This window comes from Macaca thibetana, chromosome 1, assembly GCF_024542745.1.
Source record: "Macaca thibetana thibetana isolate TM-01 chromosome 1, ASM2454274v1, whole genome shotgun sequence".
NCBI classification, from domain to species: Eukaryota; Metazoa; Chordata; class Mammalia; order Primates; family Cercopithecidae; genus Macaca; species Macaca thibetana.
Window position 1 is genome coordinate 40,095,292 of NC_065578.1, and position 24,685 is coordinate 40,119,976.

A 24,685-nucleotide genomic window follows, 5' to 3' on the forward strand; every position below is an offset into this window, starting at 1 on the left:
CCTGAGTTCAAGAGACCCTCCCACCTTGGCCTCCCAAAGTGCTGAGATTACTGGCATGAGCCAGTGCACCCAGCCTTGTTTTATATATGAGAAAACTAAGACCAAGAGAAGGGGAATGACTGGTCTAATGAATGCATAGTGATTTGGCTGTTAACTGATTAAAAAGACACTGGTATCTATATTGGTTTTTATTTATAAACAGATTGACATAAAATAAGTCCAGATGGCAGCTGTGCTGCTGACTTGCTTACAAGGAAGCATATGGACAGCAGAGTGGGTGGAACCGACTCCAGCCTGGAAAACCTGCCCTCCCATCCCCCTTAGGGCCTTCTTGGCCTAAGATCATACGGCCTGATCTTCTTCAACAGCAGTTCTGGCCAGGGCAAGGAGCTGTGGTGGGGGCAGTATGGGCCAGGGACTCCCTTCCCACAGATGAGGCCTAGGGCTGCAGAAGGGCCCCATGAAGAGAGGAGAAGGTGGCAGGGATCCTTCTCCCCATATGGAGTGATGTGGTCAAGGCTTTATGGGTCTCTCCACTTCAGGGTCCTCTGAAGAGGGGCCACGCCTATCTGGAGAAGGCCTCTCTGGGATCAAGGCAGGGCAGTCTCCCTCCTCCTGAAACCCAGTGTCTAGTGTGGAAGGAGTATTAACTACAGGGTTTGCCCAAGTGCCAGAAACAATAAATTAACAATAAGATCTTTTTGTAAAAAGGTAGAGGTTTGCACCATGAGTTTGGATTCAGGGGAATCTGATGAGAAGGTAGGAGCTGTGGGGTGATGGGGTGCCACAGCAAGACCAGGACAAAGTTGGCCTTTTCCTCCATCACTTGGAAGGCATTCAGCCTAAACTCCTGGTTGAGAGGCCAGCCAAGCTTAAGAAATAAATAGAGGGACCTTAGATCCCCAGCAGAGCTGAGGGAAGAGCAGCACCAGCCCTGGATCCCCACTCTCCCTCCTCAGTCCTTCATGGAAGGACATTATCATGGCAGCTGTGGCTAGGACTGGTACCTCCACATAGCCTCTCGGAGTCCTGAGGTGGCCCGGAACCCCACTGAGGTGCCTGGGGTGGGCTGATGCCCCTCATTACTAGAAGAATGCCCCCACCTGCTGACCACTTGGTTGTCTAGGCTGCCTCTCCCAGTTCAGAACTTGCCCTGCTTCAGCCGGTCAATGTGGTAGGAGAGCTTGAGCGCAGGCCCCAGCTTCAGGCCCATGTACTTCATCATCATGTCACTGCGCAGCAGCAGCAGGGCCTTGCCATCGATCTCCTGGGGGGTGGGGAGGTGGGCAGAAGTGGAGGGGAGGCGCCATCAGAGTCCTGGTTGGTCTGACCACCCCAGGTTCTGATTACAGGCCATCCTGGGAAGTGCCTGCCACATGGGAGTCCAGTTCACCTGCTGTGACGCTGAAGCCTACCTGTTCTCCTCAACCTTTGTCTCTAAGCATCCCTCCTCCCCAGACATCTCCTACTGTCCCCACCAGGTGAGGCTCTCCACACACGTTCCTACTGAGAGGTCAGGCAGGGGCACCTACGTGTTTGCGAAAGAGGTCAGCGTGGGGTCCAAGCTGAGGATCAGATTCCTGGACAAACTGCATCACGTCCTCGACTGTCCATGAGGAGGGGTCCCGGCCACTCAGTCGAGAGGCATCCCGGCTCTCCAGGTATCGGTCCGACCCTACAGGACAGGAGGGCACCTACTATAATGGGCGGGGACTGGTTTGTAAATCCCCACCACTCTTCTTGGCACAGCTCAGTGGCCTTCTAGGTGATGCTCACAGCAGTGCTAGACCATGAGCCGAGGAACTGGAGATAGCCGAGGGAGGGAAGTGTTTCCTCACAAAGGGAAAGTCAAATCTTTGTTTTTTAAGGGTCTATCTGATTTTTGGAAATGGCCAGAAGAAATTTTGCATTGAGGCTATGATTCAGCCCAAACCTGAGACAGTGGTACCAACATGGTAAGGGGACTATTTGGGTGCCTTGGGGGGACTGGTGAGTGGGGCTGTTTTTGCCTTGGCTCTGGGAGACCATTTCTAGAGAGACTGGTAGCCTGGTAAGATTAGAGACAAATCCTTGGCACGTGGGCAAAAAATACCCTGGATTCTTTTCCAAGGCCTGGAGAATAGGTGGCCTCATTACAGCCTGATACACTAAGGCAGAAGACAGTTTTTTTGGTTTCTTTTTTTGAGATGGAGTCTCGCTCTGTCACCCAGGGGCTGGAGTGCAGTGGCGCCATCTCAGCTCACTGCAACTTCTGCCTCCCAGGTTCAAGCGATTGTCCTGCCTCAGCCTCCTGAGTAGCTGGGATTACAGGCATGCACTAATTTTTGTATTATTAGTAGAGACGGGGTTTCACCATGTTGGCCGGGCTGGTCGTGAACTCCTGACCTCAAGTGATCTGCCCGCCTTGGCCTCCCAAAGTGCTGGGATTACAGGCGTGAACCACCACGCCCAGCCAGAAAAGTTTTTGCTTTAGCTGCCAGGAATCTCAATGTTAATTTAGTGTTTTGCTTGGAGCTTTCATCTCAAATTTGACTCAGATATAATTCCTCCTGTTTCCCCTGTGGGATTTGGGATCTCTGTATTTTGACCATCATCTGTCAGAGATCTTTTACATGTTTTTCTCTCTCTGCTTGGAATCTGTCCCCTTCTCTCCCTTCAATTTTTAATTTTCTTTGGGCAAACTCCAACTCAGCTAAGCAGGTCTTGGCTTCAAGGATCAGTTCCTTTATGAAACTTTTCTGGTCTAATACTGAAATAAATGGTCTCACAAAGAATTTAGTATATTCTTGGTTACAGATCATTCTGTGCCCATTTTCCCCCATCACACCACGTTAGTAATCTCTGTTCTCCATGAAGCAGTAAAGGAGCCTTTACAAAGCAATGATTAGGCTGGGCATCGTGGCTCACGCCCATAACCCCAGCACTTTGGGATGCTGACGTGGGAGGACTGCTTAAGCCCAGGAGTTCAAGACCAGCTTGGGCAACAAAGCAAGATCCCCATCTCTACAAAAAATTTTTAAAAATTAGCTGGTATGGTGGCACATGCTTATAGTCCTAGCTACTCAGAAGGCTGAGGCAGGAGGATGGTTTGATCCCAGGAGTTCCAGGCTGCAGTGAGCTGTGATCGCGCCATTGCAGTTCAGCCTGGGCGACGGAGCGAGACCCTGTCTCAAAAGAAACAAAAACAAAAAGAGCAGTAATTGAACCATGTCAACCCCTTCTAAAAACTCAATGCAGTGGCCTCCCTTTGCACATGAAATGAAATCTGAATTCGTTCCTGTGCTTTCCAGTGTCTATGAGGCACTCCATCAGCTGAGCCTTCCTACCTTCGGCCTCATTTCACTCTGCAACCCCTGCCCGCAACTCACCCCTTACTCACCGTGCTTCAAACACACTAGCCTTCTTTCTGCTGCTTGAATAAGCCAAGCATTTATCCTTTGACATGCAATTTCCTCTGTCTGGAATGCTCTTTTCCCAAATCTTTTCATGCCTGACTTCTCAACATTTGGGTCTTACCTCAAATATTGATTACACAGAGAGGCCTTCCCTGATCTCCTTTAAAAATGCTCAGTTCCGCACACAGTTCTTTACAATCCAATTACCCTAGTTTTTTTTTTTTTTCCTACCACAGTACACATCGTTATGTAAAATAATTTCATGGACTAATTTATTTTATGTTTCTTATCTGTCTCCTCCCTATACAATGTAAGCTCTCTCTCGTTCCCTGCTATGCTGCTGACACATAAAAGAGTGCCTGGTCTGCCACAGTAGATATTCAAACACATCTGTTAGATAAATGAATGATCACAGATAATAGTTACTTGTATATTTTTCTTTCCAACCAGACTATGTCTCTTTTGAGGCAGGGTCTTTGCCTTGCTCATGTCTGTATCTGCAGCATCCAGTGGTGCCTTGTTGCAAACTACCTGTTCCCCTCAACCTCAAGTGGCAGAGCTAACACACACCTGGACACTGGGCACAGTGGCTCACGCTGGAATCCCAGCACTTTGGGTGGCCAAGGAAGATCGCTTGAGGCCAGGAGTTTGAGACCATTGCAACATTGCAAGACCCTGTCTCTACAAAACAAGTAAAAAAATCAGCTGGGTATGGTGGTCTAGTATAGTACCAGCTACTCAGGAAGCTGAGGTGTGAGGATGGCTTTAGTCTAGGAGTTCAAGGTTAACAGTGAGCTATGATCATGCCACTGTACTCCAGCCTGGGTGACAGTAAGACCCGGTCTCAAAAACAAACAAGCAATAAACAACCCCCCACCACACACACCTGTTAAAGTAGAAGGGCCTAATATTTAACTCTCTCCTACAAAGGCTGAGAATCTCCTCCCATTTGTCTTCATTCTGGGTCTAAAAAGTCAAAGTACACTTTGTCTGGCCCAGCCCAGCCCAGCCCCTTTTAGAGCAGAGATTCTAGCATATTGTCTTTTCAAGCTTATAGTTGGGCACTGACTAGACCAGGGGAGAGGTATGCTAGAGCCAGCAGGGGCTGCTTAGAGTCATAGAAATCCCAATGGCTTTTTGGAGGTGTTAATAGATGGAAAGCTGGAGGGGCCTCTGTGAGCCACTCACTTCTCCCATCTTAAAAGTCTACTGTGATGCTAAGAGAGAAACCAAGTGCAGAGACTCTGGAGAACAGAGAGAAGATATGGGGAGAGAGTGTATATGCAAGAATGTGTCCTTCTTGGACCATCTTAGCTAATTCCTCTAATCAGAAGCTAGGTGTCATCTATACATACATACATGATAGTATACACACATATATGATAGTATATATAAATACACACACACTATTGACTGAATATGTATCCCCTCAACATTCCTATGTTGAAATCCTACCCCTCCCCACCCACATGGTGATATATATTAGGAGGTGGGACCTCTGGACAGAGCCCTCATGAATGAGTTTAGTACTCTTATCAAACAGGCTGCAGAAACCTCCCTTGCCCCTTTGGCTGTACAAGGTTACAGTGAGAAGATGGCTGTCTGTGAACCAGGAAGTGGGTCCTCATCAGACACCAAATCTGCTGGTGCCTTGATCTTGGACTTCTCAGTCTCCAGGACTGTGAGAAACACATTGTTGTTTATAAGCCACCCAGTTCATGGAACTTTGCGACAGCAGCCCAAATGGACTAAGATGACCCACACATTTAATACTACTATATATTTGTATGCTTGTTTGTCAGCCTACTCCCTCTAGAATATAAACTCCATGAGGGCAGGTGGTAGGAAGTTGCTAATTTATATGGTGATTAGGAGAGACATCTCCGAAATGACAAAATTTGAGCAAAGACCTTGAGGCAGAAGAGCAAATAGCACATGTAGGATTTAGCAGGAAGGCCAATGTGTCAGAAGAAAGCGAATGAGAGAGAAAGTGGTACAAAATAACACTGAGAGGCATGGATGTGTGTGTTGAGGAAGAGGAGGGAAGTGGCAGTGAAGATAACAGAGGACCCTGTATACCATGGAAAACCACTGGCTTTTCTGAGTGAAACAGGTAGGTTTTGAGCACAGGAGTTACATGAACCAACTTGCAATGAGAAGGATCACTCTCATTATCTATGTTGGTAACAGACTTCAGGGGGACATGAAGAGACCAGTTAAGAAGGAGGCTATTGGCCAGGCATGGTGGCTCACGCCTGTAATCCCAGCACTTTGGGAGGCCAAGGTGGGCAAATCATGAGGTCAGGAGTTTGAGGCCAGCCTGGCCAACATGGTGAAACCCCATATCTACTAAAAATACAAAAAATTAGCAGGGCGTAGTGGCGGCCGCCTGTAATCCCAGCTACTTGGGAGGCTGAGGCAGGAGAATTGCTTGAACCAGAAGGCGGAGGTTGCAGTGAGCCAAGATTGTGCCACTGCACTCCAGCCTGGGCGACACAGTGAGACTCTGTCTCAAAAAAAATAAAATAAAATAAAATAAAATAAAGAAGGAGGAGGCTATTAGGCCAGGCACAGTGGCTCATGCCTATAATCCCAGCACTCTGGGAGGCTGAGGCAGGCAGACTGCTTGAGCCCAGGAGTTTGAGACCAGCCTGGGCAACATGGCAAAACTCTGTCTCTGCAAAAACTTAGCTGGGTGTGGTGGTGCATGCCTGTAGTCCCAGCTACTTGGAAGGTAGCTTGAGAGGAAGATCGCTTGAGCCCAGGAGGTTGAGGCTGCAATGAGCCATGATTGAGCCACTGTACTCCACTGGGTGACAGAGTGAGAGACACTATTAAAAAAAAAAAAAAAAAAAAAAAGGCCATTATGACAATCCAGGCAAGAGACCACTGTGGCATGAACTACCAGGGTGGCAGTGGTAAAAAGTGACCTGATATATGAACAATATTCTATAAATTATAAAGAACCCCCACCATTATCAACTCATTTGACCTTTAAAATAGCCCTTGAAGGAGGCATCATCACCATCTTTAGTTCAGAGGGGAGGGCATTCAGTGAAAAGAGAGAGGAAGTGACTTGCCCTGTCTTTTCCTATTCCCTCTGCAGACAGCCTATGGCAAAGCTCTCCCCATCGCCCCTCAACGTGTACAGCTGGCACTTACTCTTCAGGGAGGGCTTGTTGTCTCAGTCTGAGCATGACTAAGGAAGGTGAAGCACATCCACAAGAGGCCAACTAACAAGCTCATGCCTAATCATCCTGGTTAATGCAGTAAGAGAGGAAACAGACTCAACATCCAAATTCTTTAAGACAATTCTAGGGCCAGCCGAATGAATCTTTTCATAGCCTTATGAAGACCATCAGGCTGCAAAGAGATTTATACAATGACCTGGCAGACAGACTCATGGTGTGTTTCCAAGGAAGAGAGGAGATGCCTAGGGAACAACAGTACCATCTGAGGCCAGTGCCAGGAGGGCAGCCTATCACAAAGTACTCTTCTCAGAAACAGGGCCTTGGGGAAGATAAAAATAACAGTAACTCCCCTCATACCTGGGGAACGATTTAGTTTCCAAAATGATTCCATATCCCTTCTTTCATTTGATCCTTTTAACACTCCTGTGGAAAGACCAGGTTGGTGTCACCATCTCCAGTTTGCACATGAGGAACATTCTGCATATGAGGAAGACCTGAGAGGTGAGATGACTGACCCAAGTCTCAAGGCAAGGGAGCCGAGGCTAGAATCAGCCCTCAGCTCTGCCTCTACTTGAGACCCCTTTAGATTCCATTTTGCTGCCCTGCTGGGGTTAGGGGAGGGGGAGGGGCATCACAGGCTTCTTCCCATGACTCAGCCTTCCTGAAAGCTCTCTCTCCGCTGAGGTGACTTTTTTTCATTGCAGGCTTTGCTAATGGAGTCTTCCTATACTTTCACACCTCGCTCATGTGTCCCTGGGCTGGAGGAGGCTGGAATCAGGGTGTGGAAGTTACACTCTCCTGGCTCCCCACTGCTGCTTCTAGACCATCCTCCTGTGAAAGCTCATGTTCTTCAGAGGCCAAACATGTACCCAACCATTGGCTCTTCCTTCTCACTGTTACTCATAGATATCTGGATTTCTACCCCTTGGTAAATGAAGACTTTTTGTTACTTAGCTCACTACCCACTGTTCCACCCCAACTCCTGCTCTAATCCTTGGAGGCAATCCATTCAGCTACCATGCCTCCAGTGACTCTCACCTCCACTCTACTCCAAATACCTACTGCCAACACCACTGTCTGGTCCTTGCAATCCCTTGGAACAAATCCACTTCAGAATTTTAAGCATCCTGTTCTCTGACCCCAACCTTCCATCTTTCCAGCTCTCTTGGGACTTATGTCCACTATAACCATTATATCACAAAGTTCTTTGGCATGTCAAACTTTCCATTTTCCCTATCCTAATTTAGCCTTGTATCCTTCCCACCCTGACTGCCTTCCCAGATCTAGTGGTCGATGATTTAAACTGCTCTTCCTGATTCCTGATTTCTTTACATACTCTCCCCACTTCCTCCCAGCTCTTGCTCTACTAGCTCAGCAAAAAAAACCCCTTAATTCTCAAGCTGTCTTTTCTCATCCCATATCTACTAGGTTGCTAAGAACCATAGAAGAAAACCATGGCTTTTGCAAACTGGCCAACTAGTCTCCAAGCATAGTTAGGCCCTGAGGTTTCCTGCAAATCATCCCCTTTTCTTTGGTCCATTTTTCCCCATCTTCTTTAAGACCAGTCCAGTCTATCAGCCCTCCTAACCCGTTCCCTAACCAGGCCTTTCTCTATTCACTGATGGACACACTCAATCTTCCCTCCTCTCTCAGAGAGAGTATGCCTCCTTTTGGCTTAAGACTGATGCCTCTGCCTATGCCCTTGATCCCACCACTCCTGAGGCCTTACTTTCTCCTCTTTCCTATATTCTTAATTGTTGCTTTTTGGAAGGTGCAAGCTGTCTGCTGACATACGTGCTTGAAGGGCTCCCATTCTGAAAGATCTTCTTTGACTTAGAGTCTGACTCATCACCAGCCTTTTTTTCTCATCAAAGTCCCCAATGCAATCTGCCTTCACCCCTCCACCACAGCACCAAGGCTGCTTTCGCTAAGATCCACCAATTACCCACAATGGTGGAATCCAATAGATGTTTCTCAGTCCCTTTTTTTGCCAGAACTTTGTTATGCTGTGCTTTCCTTCAAATACACTCTGTAGTCCTGGCCACCACAATATCAGATTTTTCTCACTTTGAATATTCCTTTTTCTCCTTGGTGGGCCTGCCTTCCTGTTCTCACCTCCTAAGCTTTGTTGGTTCCCAGGACTTCATCTTTGGTTAACTGTTATTTTCATTCACTGCATACTTCTGAGAAGTGAGTATCATTCACCCTAAAATTTCAACTGCTGTTTATACACTGGTGACTCCTAAATATTTAACTTCAGCCCAGCACTCTTCCTTGAGGATTGGATCTGCATAGTCACTGCCTGTTAGATGTCATCTACATGACCATGGGCTCCCTGACCTTCCTTCTCTTCTATGGTGGGTTCCCTCTCTCAGTGGATGGTACCACCATCTATCTGGCCACCACATCTAGAAACCTGGGAGACAGTCCTCACTCCCTTCTTCCTCACATCTGATTAAATCCTCAAATCTGATTAAATTTACCTTGTGAACAGCTTTCAAATCCATTCTCTCTTCTCTAAACCTTCGGTCTCTGACCTAAACCAGGCCTTTGTCACTTCAGATCTGGCCCACTCGAGTAACCTCCTAACTTGTTTAGGTTTCTCTAGTCTTGTCCCTCCTCAAATTCATGCTCAACACAGTAGTCAATAATCTATTCAAAACACAAACCTGTCTTGCCTCTAAGTAAAAGCCCATTTAAGGTCTTTTATGATATATGCCTTGACCTTTCCAGGCTTTTCTCTTTGAGTCTCAGTATTATACTTTATGGTTAAGCAATTCCAAATTGCATGCAGTTCCTAGTATAATCGGTGCTATTTCTTATTCTTTTGCCCTTATTCATGTTGCCCCTCTTCCTGGAAAGCTCTCCCTCCTCTACCAGCCCTGATATGGCCATTTATACAGTCTCAGGCAAAGCATCACTTCCTCAAGAAAGTGTCCCTTGAACACCAAGCTTGGGTTAGGTATTCCTCCTTGTAATTTTCATATTACCCAAAGCATATCTCTGTCACTGCACTCAAGACATTGTTTTATAGTGTCTGTCTCCCCATAATACCTTGAAGACAAAAAGTGACTGATTTTTGCTTCCCCATGCCAAACACAGATGGAGTTCAAATAAATAGTTAATGGATGAATGAATGAATGAATCCTTCCCTGCTCCTTTTGGGTCTAGGTCTTTGGCTCTTAGTTTCTGTTATACTCAAGCCAATCCTGGAGCTCCAATTACCTCCCAGGTGCAAGGTCAGGCACAAGAGTAAGTCCAGCCCCTAGTCCCACCACCAGGCAGAGGGCAACAGAACTAGGTCCTGTCTGGCCTCCCAGAGCTCAGGAAGGAAGTGAAGGAAAGAGTGAGGGAGGGAAGGAGGGCCAGGACTCTGGTAAGCTTACCCCTGGAGCATAGCCTGCGCACAGCTGAGGCAGTGCTTGGTGGGAGGCCACAGGATGGAAGCAAGGGCCGGTGCCTTTGGGAGGTGCTGACAAAGTTGGTGGGATTCGAGGCAGAGTCCATTGAGTCTGAGTGTGGTTCCAAGGACCGGGCCAGACTATTCCCCAGGACAAAGGTTTCACCTGAAAAACAGGAAAACCAGAGTTAGAGCTTAGAAGGACTGCCAGAGTGCTGGCTCCCAGGTACCTGTTTGAGTAGAGCAAGCAACAGCAAAAGAGAAAGCCCTAGGCAGGGACTCAGGAGGCCTGTGTACCAGTCATGGTTGTGGCTCTCATGAGGTGACCTTATTCAAGCTCAGTGTCACTCTCTGGACTTCAGTCTCTTTAGAAATTCTTTCTCTTAGACTAGATGGTCTTTGAGGCTTTTTCTGGTCTAGATGCCCTATGCTTTTTCTGGATAAGGAACATCTTAAACAAATGGAGCTATTCTAGGATGGAAGAGACTGCCTTAGACACAACATGCTAGAGCTGGGATACATTTGCTTAGATGAGGGTACTTTAAAAGGTGACCCTCTGCTCAACCAGCAGGACATGTCAGAAATGCTTCTTGATGCTTGGTTAAAGGCTTGTTTGCAAAGAATCTGCTCCTATGTTCCATCTCTCATTTTGTATCTGCCCTATTCTACAGAAACACTTCAAGGAATCTGCGGTTGATGAGTGGTGAGTTTGGGCATAGAGATCAGAATTGGGGTATAATCTGGCTCTGCCATTCAGCAGAGTGCTTCTCGGAGAATCTTAGTCTCCTCATCTACAACATGGGAAGTCCCTTTCTTCCAAGGAGTTTGTGAATATCAGAAAAGAATGGCTATGAAAGTCTTTCCTTGTAAAGGGAATCTTACCCTGCTGTTTCTCTACCCAGTCCCATGGCCCAATACCAGGCGGCAACACCCTATCACTATACAAAGAACCCGAAGCACACTCCTCATGATTGGGTTCTACCCAAACCAGATCAGTTCCTCAGCCCAGGCCACAGCATTCTCTGCTTGTGGAGGGTGTCTTGAGTACTGGAGCATAACACTGTCCTTTATCATTTTTCAAAGACATCAAGTGTTTAGATAATGCTTGGAATTCGTTCGGAGCCTCTGACGAACACTAACTTTGAGCACACTGTCTGGCACACCGTAAGTCCTCAATGTTAAGATGGTTTAGGATTTAAGGACTGCTTTCTAATACTTACCTAAAATTGCTTGGCAACTATAAGCTCAAAGTAAAATCTAGGATTAGACAGCTATTTGCCTTTATATCAAGGAGGCTAATTGTTGAAACCCTTTTCTAGAAGTGGTTCTGAAAAGATAAGTCTTTGAGGGTCCATAATACCTAAGCCATATCCCACCTCCTTTCTGCAGATAAGGGTTCTGATTCCTATTTTCCAGGATAAATGACTAGCAGCGTCCCATTTTGAGACATGAATGGGAATCCAATCCAGGATATAGGAGACCTGGGTTCTACACCTGGGCTCCTGCCTTTCACTAGGTATGTGATTCTAGACAAGTAGCTTGTCTTCTCTAAGCACCAGTTTCTTCATGTGTAAAATGGGGAAAAATCATCCCCCATCATGCTGAGAACATCAAATGAGAAAATAGAAACAGATGAACTTTATGAATGTGAAAAATTGTTATTTTGTATTTCATTCGGAGTTGAAGTGGCAAATCTAAGCTGTCTGTGATAGTTCAAGAAAAATATTTCATCCAATTTCTGCATTTATCAGCAGGGTAACCTCATCCTTCTAGTTCTCATTTTATTCAGCTAAGACTGGGGATAGTATTGTCTGCCTCACATGAGCTAACAGATGTGAAGAATAATTATGATGACAAAGCCAGGGGCTTACCAGGTGCGGATGCAAACCATTCAGTGTCTCTTCCTTTCAGCAATGCTAAGAACACTGAGACGCAGATTCTGAGTTGAAGGGTCTGAAAATCTGGACTGATGGCAAGTCATGAAATCTTATCCTAATGAGATATACTGAAAGCATCATGCTCCAAAGCTCTGGGAGGTCCTAGTCCTCACAAGGCTGATCAAACGAGGCTCTCTTTGGTAGGACAGTGCCAGGATAGAAGATTGCAAATACTTTTTTTTTTTTTTTTTTGAGACAGAGTCTCACTCTATTACCCAGACTGGAATGCAGTGGCACAATCTCACTGCACTCCACTGCAACCTCCACATCCTGTGTTCAGGCAATTCTTGTGCCTCAGCCTCCCAGGTAGTTGGGACTACAGGTGCGTGCCATCACGCCCCACTGATTTTTTTTTTTTTTTTTTTTTGGTATTTTTAGCAGAGATGGGATTTTGCCATGTTGGCCAGGCAGGTCTTGAACTCCTGGCTTCAAGTGATCTGCCCACCTTGGTCTCCCAAAGTGTTGGGATTATAGGTGTGAGGAACTGCAGCCGGCCTGAAGACTGCAATACTTTCAAACTGTGCTCTACAGAGCCCTGTGGGCCCTCCACAGGGAGGCCAAGTAAGTAGAGCTATGGGCCTCATCCCAGCTTCTCTGGTTTTAATTTTTATGCACTGGAGTGTGTACAAATTTCATACACAATTTTACCTTTGCCAAAAACTTTAAAAAAAAAAAAAAAAAAAAAAAAAGGAGTTCTACTGGTAAAACAAAAGAGACTTTGAAACCACTGGCCCAGGTATCAAAGACTGGGGCTGGAAGACTTGATTAGTCAATGATCACTGCCTTTTTATAGGATTCCTTTGCCCATCTATAAAATGGAGATGAAAAATGCTTAAACTTCCTAGGGTCAGTGTAAAATTTACTATTGATATGCTGGAGATATGGGAGCAACTGGGATCAAACAAACATTTGTTGAGCACCCTTTGTGTGTGTGACAGCCACTATACTAGTTATGGTACATGCAGAGGTAAACAGATGGATAAGGACCTAGCCCTTATGCATGTATTTTCAGTGAGAAGCAGCTCTTCTCAGAGTATCACATTGCAAAGCTGACCTTAACAATTAGAGTTCCTGGTGGAGGATGAGCAGAGTGGTGGTGAGGAACCTCAAGATCATGGCAAAGGGGAAAGGCCCTGGGAAGGCATCGTCTGGAGAAAAGTCAAGGGAGAGAAACACCCTGTGGGCAGTCATGGGAAAAGAAAAGGATTGGAGGTAGATTTGCTCTTTTGGAATACAGACAGTGGAATGGGGGCAGGAGTTGTAAGAAGGCAAATTTCAGCTTAAAAAGGAGGGCATTTTGGCTGGGCACGGTGGCTCATGCCTGTAATCCCAGCACTTTGGGAGGCTGAGGCGGGTGGATCACCTGGGGTCGGGAGTTCGAGATCAGCCTGACCAACATGGAGAAACCTCGTCTCTACTAAAAATACAAAATTAGCCAGGTATGGTGGCACATACCTGTAATCCTAGCTACTGAGGAGGCTGAGGTAGGAGAATTGCTTGAACCTGGGAGGTGGAGGTTGCGGTGAGCTGAGATTGTGCCATTGCACTCCAGCCTGGGCAACGAGAGTGAAAGTCCAGCTCAAACAAACAAAAACGAAAACAAACAAAAAAGGAGGGCCTTTTAGCAATCAGAACTGCCCAACAATAAAATCAATTGCCAAAGATAAGAGAAAACCTGTTATCAGGAATATTTAAGCAGAGGTCAGACGACCACCCTCATGTGTTAGGCTAGATACTAGATCATCTCTAGAGTACTTTCCACTTCCAAGATGCAAAGATTCCATGCTCATAACCAAGCTTTCCCCTTTATGGGTGTGAACTGAGTGACCAAGGAACTAGAGATGTTGATCTAAGAAAATTCTTACACCAACGCAGGACCCAAAGACATAGCACAGTCCTTGTGCATGCTTAAATTACTCTCAGTGTTTAAAAAAAAAAAAAAAAAGTCCCTCTGGAACCACTTCCCACATCCTTTACTACTCTTTCAACAAATACTATTAAATACTTACCATGTGACAGTTAGGATGATGGATACTGAGAATGGTGAAAAAGATATTGTCCCTATACTCATGGAATATTTACTATAGTGGGGCAGATGACAAAATACAGGTAGCTAAAAATATTAACAACTATTGTAATTATAACAAAGGAAAGAAACAGGATATTAAGACAGACAGTATTGGGTGCATCTCTTTTGGATGAGGAGAGCCTTGGAGGTCTTCCTGACACTTTGAAGTTTAAGCTCTGGTCCCAAGAAGGTCCATCTGAAAAGCGGACGTGTGCCAGACAGTGTGCTTCAATGAATTATGAGCATTTGCATCATCTCAAAACTCTGACAATTCTAGGTTGGAAACCTATGTGGGGATCAGGGTGCATCCTGATATTTCAGTTTTTATTTGGCTTTAACCACTGTGAATCTTGGGATTCTGGCAGTTTATAACTAACTCAGAAGACCGGGATGACAACTGGAAAGAAAGGCACAAGGTACCATTGTCGTGGGCAATGAACCACTTCCTCTAACAGAGAGGAACCTAAGAATCCTAAAACAGCAGACTCAGAGTTTAATGCTGGGTAGATTTCAGTTACAGCTAAACTTAATAGTCACTGGGACCAGTGAAATCAATACAATCTTCTGCTTCATACTGAGCCACTGCACCTGGCCGGGCCTCTTTTACTTAGTCTTCACTAGCCACTTACTTGATCTAGTCACATGCATAGTTCTGCTCTGACCTCACCTCCCCCAGGAATATTCCCTTGACCTCTTCTTTCACCGTACTCCTGGCTCATCATGCCTTGCTGGGCCAGAGTACCTCTGTGCTGTTTTGACCACATACATGTTCATATTGTCCCTAATACTGAAGGTAGGGACAATATCTTTTTCACAACTCTATTTTTTAGAGTGATAAAAAAATATATATTTAAAAAATTTTTTTTTGAGATGGAGTTTCGCTCTGTCACCCAGGCTGGAGTGCAATGGCGCAATCTCAGCTCACCGCAACCTCTGCCTCCCAGATTCAAGCAATTCTCCTGCCTCAGCCTCCTGAGTAGCTGGGATTACAGGCATGCACCACCACGCCCAGCTAATTTTTGTATTATTAGTAGAGACAGGGTTTCACCATGTTAGCCAGGTTGGTCTCGAACTCCCGACCTCAGGTGATCCACCTGCCGTGGCCTCCTAAAGTGCTGGGATTATAGGCGTGAACCACTGTGCCCAGCTGGGCTTCTTTTACTTAGTCTTCACCAGCCTCTTACTTGATCCAGCCACATGTATAGTTCTGAAGAAGAGACTCTGCTCTGACATCGCCTCCCCCAGGAATCCTCCCTTGACTTCTTTCACTGTACTCCTTGCTCATCATGCTTTGCTGGGCCAGAGTACCTCTGTGCTCTGCTTTGACCACATATATGTTCACATCTCTCTCCCTGTCTCAGCTCTTTGAGTGCAGGGATGGAGTCTGTCTCACCTCTGTCTCCCTGAAGTCTAGTATAGAATCGGGCACAGAGTAAGTATTTGTAAATATTTGATGACCTAAAGTAAAACAACTGGCCTGGATTATTCAAAATGCCAATGTCATGTCGTGAAAGATAGAAAAAAAAAAGCTGGATAACTGTTCTAGATAAAGGAAACTAAAGAGACAGGAGAATTAAATGCAGTGGATGATCCTTTATTGAATCTTGGATTAGGAAAAAACAGCTATAAAGGACATTAGTGTGACAACTGGGGGAAACTCTAACATATATAACTATAATGGGGGAAATTCTAACATATATAAACTATATATATAACTATATAATAGCTAGCAGTATTTTATTTTATTTATTTATTATTATTATTTTGGAGATGGAGTCTTACTTTGTTGCCCAGGCTGGAGTGCAGTGGCACACTCTTGGCTCACTGCAACCTCCGCCTCCTGGGTTCAAGCGATTCCCCTGCTTCAGCCTCCCGAGTAGCTGGGATTATAGGTGTGCACCACCACGCCCAGCTAATTTTTGAATTTTTAGTAGATACAGGGTTTCACCATGTTGGCCCGGCTGGTCTTGAACTCCTGACCTCAAGTGATCCGCCCACCTTGGCATCACACAGTGCCGGGATTACAGGCATGAGCCACTGCACCTGGCCTAGTAGTATTTTATTAATGTTAAATTTCATTAATTTTTTTTTCTTTTTGAGACGGAGTCTCGCTCTGTCGCCCAGGCTGGAGTGCAGTGGCGCAGTCGCTGCTCACTGCAAGCTCCGCCTCCTGGGTTCATGCGATTCTCCTGCCTCAGCCTCCCGAGTAGCTGGGACTACAGGTGCCCGCCACCATGCCTGGCTAATTTTTTGTATTTTTAGTAGAGATGGGGTTTCACTGTGTTAGCCAGGATAGTCTTGATCTCCTGACCTCATGATCTGCCCGCCTTGGCCTCCCAAAGTGCTGGGATTACAGGCGTGAGCCACCATGCCTGGCCTCATTAGTTTTTATTTATGTTAAATTTCTCAATCATAATAATACTATTATGTTCTTTATTCTTAGGAGATAAACACAAAAGTATTTAAGGATAAAATCTCTCATCTGCAGTTAATTCTCAAATGGTTCAGTAAACGAAAAACATATTTTAAATATACAGGTATTCAACAAGTATGTATATTTATATGTGTATATATAGTTAGGAGAAACAGTAAATACTGCAAAAAGTTAAGTGGTAAAGGTAGGCAAAGAATTTATGGTTGCTTATTGTTCTATTTTTGTAATTTTTCTGTAGGTTTGAAATTTTTAAAATAAAATATTGGAGAAAAAAGTAATAATCTCAACTTAGGTAGGAAAGCTTAATGGGATATGAAATCTCCCTGAGCTTTGGCTGGCTATATCGGAAGTGCATGGTCAGTTGGGCCAGGACTGTAAGTGGTAGGGTAGTTTGGAGGCAATGCAATAGGAAAGGCAGAGGGCCAGTAAGCACCCAGATAACAGAGGTGGTACCTATGGATGTCTAGTAGAAGCGTGTAGCCAGGCAGAAGGGCAGGAGTCATAAATACCAGATCCAAAGGGCAAAGCAAAAGACAGCTCTTGTACAGATTGAGCTCTTTGGCAGAGGTTTGGGTAGCTAATCGGAAAAACACAGGAAATGATAAGATCAGAGGTGGGGCAAAGGGTCAGTAAGGCAGGCAAGCAGGCAGGAAGGTAGGCAGGCAGGCAGGCAGGCAGGCAGAAAGGATACACTAAGAAGCACAGAGGAATTAGAAGTTTAGGCAAGGCTCTGGCTTGTCTGGGCATAGTTAAAGGCTAATTTCAGGGAAGCAAATAGAAACTAGAGTGAGAGCAGACAAGTTGTGGAGCACCCATGATGAGAAACAGCTTAAGAGCAGAGGAGGACACAAAAGGTGGGCTCAATCTGTCTGAAAATGGGGAAGGGAGAGGTAGCAGCCAATGGCAGAATGTGATACCTTGGTCTTTGTTTCTCTTAGTTGGTGAGGCAAGAAGATTCTGGCTAAAGTTTGCTTCCTCTTTTCTAGTGGCTGAATCAGAGAGATGTAAATTGGGGCAGAATTCCCAGGAAAGGTCATGCCCCAGTCCCAAACCACTTTTGGGACTGCAGGCCCATGAGGTACATCCCTGCCAGTCTCTGAATGCTGCTACCAGTATATTTCTCTCACTTCTTAATGATGGCATTCCATTTAAGAATTCGGAGTTCCTATTTCTTGGAGAAATCTCTTTTTAAACTAGCAGCTACACTCATGGATATGCTACCCCCATTCATGCATCCATTCTTTCAGAATCCCAGGTAGGCCTAATTTTCACATCTGAAATGTAGATCAGAGTTCCTGAATGCCTAACTGGAGGTATTTTAACAACTTGCCTTTGTCTGTACCAGCTCTACCATGCCCAGTCCAGACTCCCAGTGCAGCATTCTAACTGCAAGTCAAAATGCCTTTTTCTATTCTCAGAGACTCTGGTACTGAAAGAAAGCAATCTAGCATGGGTTAGGTGAGACATTCCTTCCACAGAAAAGGATCAGCCAGGGGATCACAGAAATGGCTGCAGGGATCAGATGGTCTGGCCCCCACAAAGAGTATTTAAAATTCAGGTATCTTTTTGACCTGCTTGCAAGTCACACAAACAATACAGATTTGGGTACAGAAGAATCTATGAGGGAAAGGGGGAAGGGGAATGGGGGAACAGTCACTTCTCTGGGCACATTCTCTAGAAGCAGTGCTTTTATCGGAGGTGATTCTGTTAAGACTGTGATGAAAAGACACCAGGGAAGGCAGTGTGGGAACAAGACTTGTTTGTGTAGAGGAAGGTCGGAAAAGACACCTTTCAGACTTGTGCCCTCCCATCAACAGACAGCACAGCGCCCACAATGACAGCACCCCTCTCTATTTCTCTGCTCAGGACACAATCTGCAAGGCTTTTTTAAGGGCCTTTCCTCCCTCTCAGTAATGACCTACCTTGCTATGTTTAAGGCTGAGCTTTTCTTCCCTCCCTTGTTCTGTGTCCTGGGTTCCAGATGAGAGATGAGAGTTCCATTGAATCTTTAATCTCTCTCGGAAGTACTTAGTCACTGATCTGGCCACGTGGCATCTGCTTTCCCATTGTGGGTCTGGTATGTTAACTAAGAAAGTTATTTTCCAGCCGAGTTAGAAATAGCAGGAACTTGAATTGACTTGCTAGACTGGCAGTGCTGGAAGTTAGGGCCATGTGCCAAAGGAAAGAATAGATGGCCAATCACCAGGGAGCACATTTCTCAATCTGTAGCCTGAGACTAAACCTTCCTGCTGGCAAGGGAGATCTGTGTTAGGCCTTTGCTGCCAGGTTCACACTGGGAGACATTCTGTGACTTCTCGGTGGCTCCACATGCAGTCTGAAACTCAGAAGGGGAACTGCGAACCACCTTTTATCTAGGCATAAGGATCTAGAGGAAATAGGAGTGATCCTGGAGACAGAAAACAAGATCCTGAAGAAAAAGTAGATGAGAGGAGGCTGAAAAGTCTCAGATATGGCAAAGGTAAGGGACAGAAAAGCAGACCTCTGGATAGTAGGTGCCAGGCCAGTAGTTCTGAAGGCCTGGGCCCCTGCAGGTGCTGCTGCTAGCCCTGTCCCCCACTCTCAGCCCAGGCCCCATCCCAGCTCCTACCTGGTAGGTACCTGTCGTGGCTGTGGCTGTACTCTGTGGCAGTGAGTGACAAGTGAGTCTGTATAAAGGGCTGGTTGCCAAACAGATTGTCACTACGAAGGTTGTGGCAGAGTTTCTCCAGGAAGCGGAGGACGTAGGTGATGCTGTTGACTGCTGGGAGGTTGAGGGTATGCTGTTCCCGGTCAAACACGGCTGTGGAGTGAGTAAACAGGGCCAAGCATGTCAGCCTGGCAGTGGAGTACAGCGCTGGGCAGGAAGAGTACAGCCCACTGCTTGTCTCAGGCTTACCTGGTTACACAAAGGGAATCAGTGCCCCACATTTCCTCTCTCCCTCCCTTTAACTCCCTCCCTCGAGGGCTTTGATTTTTGTCTCCAACTGTAAAGGGCTTGCAAATATGGGAGTGGCCAGGCCAGGTCTGTTGCACCCTGGGCTCTGGAATGATTTTTTTCAACCTGTGAAAACAACTGTGAACATAATTCTGTCTGCTCCATCACTTGGCTGGACCTCCCGCAGGAAATCGGCTCATTTAGGGTGCTATTTTCACAAGAACTGCCTAAGAACAGAGAAGCTGGGCAGAACAGTAGAATATAGCCATAGCCAGCAATGGTATGGGTACACAATTTCCGATCTATATAAGGGCACTAGAATTTTAGCAACATTTGGAACTGTTTCATGCTTTGTGTTAGTTTACTTTCTATCATCTTTTTCTGTAAAAATGTATCAGCATAATCCTTACAAAGCAAAGACCTGTGTATTTGTCCCTGAGGGCAGCAAGGACTGGGAGATTTGGGGAGATAGGTCATTCTCAAGAACCAATTTTGAGGGAGAAGAAGAACCATAGAGGGGGTATAGGTGAGAGCAGCTAAAGAGAGGCAGTTAGGCTAGGTTCCTACAGACCACTACACAGAAACAAAGAAGAGACCAAGGAGTAGCCTGGGCCTCAGAAGCAACATAAGGCTTAATTTCCCAGGCACTTCCCAGTTTTCTTCTTCTTCTTTTTTTTTTTTTTTTTTTGAGATGGAGTCTTGCTCTGTCACCCAGGCTGGAGTGCAGTGGCACGATCTCGGCTCACTGCAACCTCCGCCTCCCAGGTTCAAGTGATTCTCTTGCCTCAGCCTCCTGAGGATCTGGGACTACAGGCATGCACCACCATGCCTGGCTAATGTTTTGTGTTTTTTTTAGTAGAGACGGGGTTTTGCCATGTTGGCCAGGCTGGTCTTGAACTCCTGACCTCAGGTGATCCACCCGCCTCAGCCTCCCAAAGTGCTGGGATTACAGGTGTGAGCCACTGCACCTGGCCAGTTCCCAGTCTTCTATAATTCCCTGCCTGTCTGCTCCATCTTCCTCACAGTCAATTACTCCCTGGTCTGGGTTCCCACACCACTGTGTACACATTTCCCTATTATAGCACTTCTCACAGTTAGCTATAGCACTTCTCACATACATTCTTCTTTTTCACTGGTATGGAGCCTAAGCTGTCATCTTCTATTCTCCCCTTCTCCTGGCCAGTGTCTGACAATCACCTGATACATAGTAAGGGTTCAATAAATGTTTGCTAAAATAATACAGTCTGGTTATTGATGGGGTCTTCCATGCCAGCTGGGTTTCCTGAAGCTGGTTATTACAGCCTGCTAGGGAGGAGAAGCAGGGGATTATGGAATAGCATCAGTTAAGACTGAAAGGCTCTAGGTCAAGTCTTCATAGGTTTAGTGGCTAAATAGGATTTTGGATTTAGGAAAACTGAAACAGAATCAGGGCACAGTAGAAAAAGTAAGTATTCTGTGAGAGCAAAATATACTGTGCCACTGAATCAAACTCTCATAGCAGTAAAGAAAAAGGAAATGACTTTCCCCAACCACCCTGGGATTTAATTCTCTTCTACTGGGCCTGGTTTAGGACCAGGAAGCTAAGGAGTCAAAGGAATGAGAGAGGAGTTCATTGGTTCCTGAAACCAGGTGGGAGGCTGCAACAGTCTGGAGAAACCCCTCTGCTGCCACAACATAGCCCCCTCTGGATTCTTTCTCCTATACTTTCTGTATGGATAGGACAATCAGGTAGATGGGGGGGAATCAGTTTAGAGGCTCAGTGAAACAGAATCTGTGGGTATTCTCTTTGGCAGAGGTATGCATAAGGCTCAGAGGGGCTCTTGGGGGGTTGGAGATAAGGAATGGAATACCTTCACGTTTTTCCAGAGCCTACAGGTATGAAGTGAGAACCAGGATGCCTTACAAGAAATCAACCAGTTGAGAAGGTGGGTCCTTCTGGCTGGGAGGCAATATGAGCCAAACAGTGCTTACCTGAGATAACCTCACCACCATGGCCTTGCTTGAGGAAGCTGAAGACGGTTTTCTGGTGATAAGCACAGTCGATACAGGCCTGGACAGCCTGCTGCAACACCACAGAGGCACGGGCTGGTCCAAAATGGTCAGGGAGTTGCTGGACCTTCTTCTTATCTAAGTGGGGGCCTGTGCTGCCATTCTTGTTCAAGTAGATACAAACTATGGGAGACAAAGAATCAAAGAAGCTTCAAGAGTCTCTAGGATAGAGAAGTCAGAGAACGGTATCTTATTCCATCTTTTATACCTTGGCCTCTGGTTCCTAACAGAATTCCTAGCAGCCAAGCTGGTGAAATGCTGTGGGAGGTAGAGGTGGAGGGTCAAGAAAAGGCTGTGTGCCCAGCTACTGCCAACCCAAACTGCATGATCAAAGTCTGTGGGAAGACTGGAAGAGTGGCCCAGACCAAAGGCCAAGACACAGAGTTTGCACTTTGTCTTCTGTGCACTGAAAAGAAAATCTAAACAATTCCCCACTTGTACATACTTCAATTTTTTTGTACTTGGTTGCCTCACATATTCTTTGTACCTCTTACCATATATGTGTAAGGAGCTGTGGGGCAATGGCAATATTAGCAAGGGCATATGTGTGTGTGTGTGTGTGAGTGCATGTGTGTATGTATGTCATTGGATTTAGAATAGTTGCACCATTGATCATTTGCCTTGCTTTCTGTTTTGGGCCTTAAAGTCCCTTTGTTATCTTCTACATCTACATTCATGCCCAAAGAATATAGTAAAAATTAAAGAAAAAAAAATTGGATTAAAAAAAATAAGTTGGGCTGGGCGTGGTGGCTCATGCCTGTAATCCCAGCACTTTGGGAGGCTGAGGTAGGTGGATCATGAGGTCAGGAGTTCGAGACCAGCCTGGCCAAGATGGTGAAACCCCATCTCTACTAAAAATTAAAAAAAAAAAAAAAAAAAAAAGCTGGGCGTGGTGGCGGGCGCCTGTAATCCCAGCTACTCGGGAGGCTAAGGCAGGAGATCACTTGAACCTGGAAGGCGGAGCTTGCAGTGAGCCGAGATCGCACCACTGCACCCAGCCTGGGCGACAGAGTGAGACTCAGTCTCAAAAAAAAAAAAAAAAAAAAAAAAAAAAAGTTGGGCGCAGTGGCTCACGTCTGTAATCACAGCACTTTGTGAGGCTGAGGCGGGAGGATCACTTAAAGCCAGGAGTTTGAGACCAGCCTGGGCAACACAGTGAGACCACATCTCTACAAAAAATTTGCTAGGTGGCATGTGCCTGTGGTCCCAGCTACTTGGGAGGCTGAGGTGGGAGCACTGCTTGGGCCCAGGAGTTAAAGGCTGCAGTGAGCTGTAATCGTGCCACTGCACTCCAGCCTGGATGACAGAGTGAGACCCTCTAAAAAAAAAAGTGAAAAGAGCCTGAGGGTCCCAAGACAGCTAAGCACTCTCCTAGCTACTGGCCTCCACCTGGCACTGCAGTGGGGAAGGGGTGCAGTGGGTATGGGAGACTAAGGCCATCCTAACAGAGTTGTCTCCGGAGTTGTTTTCTCCTCAGGACCCACAGCAACCTGGTCAGGAATGACATTTTCTCCCCCATATGCTTTCCAGTTTCCCATTTGAGTAGTGAGTACTCTTCTTTCTTGTGTGGTTGTGGCTCACTAGCTGAAGGGGTAGAAGGGCAAAAGTCTCTTTGCTATTAAACGTAGAAAAGATAAGAGCAGTAGCTGTGTGGCCTGTGGATGGACTGTTGTTCTCTTTGGGTCTCAGGTTCACCGCCTGAAAAATGAAGTGACTGAGCCAGATGCTCTCTGAGGATTCTCCACCTTCATAATTCTAATTCTAAGGAGAACCAACATGGACAGAAGAAATGGAAAACAGAAAGTAGGGAGGTGGTATGTGGGAAGTGACAGGAGAAACATAAAAACAAAAAAGAAGAAAAGGGTAAACAAGATGAATTGAACAAATACATTTAACTATGTTCTCTCCAAAAACTCACTAAAATGAGCCAGATAAGAGAGGAGATGACAATAAAATTTAGGAATGTAGAAAGCAGACTGGAAAGGTAGTGACTGACTCAACAGACCCAACAAAGCTGCATACCTTAAAGTAGCAGTGGGGAGTGATGAGAACCATGCTCTCATAATTTGCAAAAGGCCTAAGAACTGGCAGAGTTGGTGCCTCTGGAGGTGAGTGTGAGGTAGATCTAATAAAATAAGGATTAACTGAAGTCTTTTAAGAAACAGAATTTTCACATCTAGTAATGTGACTCTTTTACTGAAATAACTAAAAATGCAGGAACCCAGAGAGATAAGAAGAGTAATAAACAAAAACAAGTTTCTACAAAAAGACACCTATAAGAATGTTCATAATAGTTTATTCATAATAACCCCAAACTAGAACCAACCCAAATATCCACCAAAAAGAGAAGATATACAAATTGTGGTACAGTCATACGCCACATAATGACATTTTGGTCAATGGCAGACTGCATATATGATAGTGGTCTCATAGGAGCTGAAAAATTCCTATCACCTAGTAACCTTGTAGCCAATGTAAAGTCATAGCATAATGCATTACTCGTGTGTCTGTGAGGAAGCTGGTGTAAACAAACCTAGTGCACTACCAGGGATATAAAAAAGTATAGCATATAGGATTATGTAGAGTACATAATACTTGGTAACATAATAAATGACTATGTTACTGATTTGTGTATTTAGTATACTTCTTATCATTATTGTAGAGTGTACTCCTACTTATTAAAAAAGTTAAGTGTAAAACACCCTCAGGCAGGTCCTTCAGGAGGTATTCCAGGAGAAAGCATTGTTATCACAGGATGACAGCTCCATGCATGTTATTGTCCCTGAAGACCTTCCAGTGGGACAAGATATGGAGATAGGAAACAGTGACACTGATGATCCTGATCTTGTGTAGGCCTAGGCTAATGTGTGTGTATGTCTTGGGTTTTAACAAAAAAGTTTAAAAAGTAAAAGAATAAAATAAATCTAAAAGTTTTTTAAATAGAAAAAAGCTTATAAAAATAAAATATTTTTGTACAGCTGTAAAGTATGTATATATTTTAAGCTAAGTGTTATTAAAAGTCAAAAAGTTAAAAAGTTTATAATGTAAAAAAGTTACAGTACGCTAAGGTTAATTTATTGTTGAAGAAAATTAAAAAAATTTAGTGTAGCCAAAGTGTACAGTGTTTATAAAGTCTACAGTAGTATACAGTAATGTCCTAGGCCTTCACATTCACTCACCACTCATTTACCACTCACTCAGAGCAACTTCTAGTATTGCAAGCTCCATTCATGGTAAGTACCCTGTATAGGTGTACCATTCAAAAAATCTTTTAAA

General features: G+C 45.3%; 1 protein-coding gene across 14 annotated transcripts in view; it reads right to left on the reverse strand.

Moving 5' to 3' along the window:
- Positions 1-173: 173 nt before the first annotated feature.
- The window catches only part of SCMH1 (Scm polycomb group protein homolog 1), a 221,711-nt gene continuing 197,199 nt past the window's right edge, over positions 174-24,685 (reverse strand). For 10 of the 14 annotated variants that reach the window (XM_050798501.1, XM_050798387.1, XM_050798397.1 and 7 more), the window contains 6 exons: positions 21,332-21,532; positions 19,034-19,225; positions 9,973-10,152; positions 6,944-7,009; positions 1,533-1,675; positions 174-1,267 (listed from right to left, as the gene is read on the reverse strand). In XM_050798501.1, the coding sequence (XP_050654458.1) occupies positions 1,142-1,267; positions 1,533-1,675; positions 6,944-7,009; positions 9,973-10,152; positions 19,034-19,225; positions 21,332-21,532 (908 nt within the window). In that variant the 3' untranslated portion in view covers positions 174-1,141. The other 4 variants (XM_050798428.1, XM_050798437.1, XM_050798479.1 and 1 more) reach the window with 2 other exon arrangements.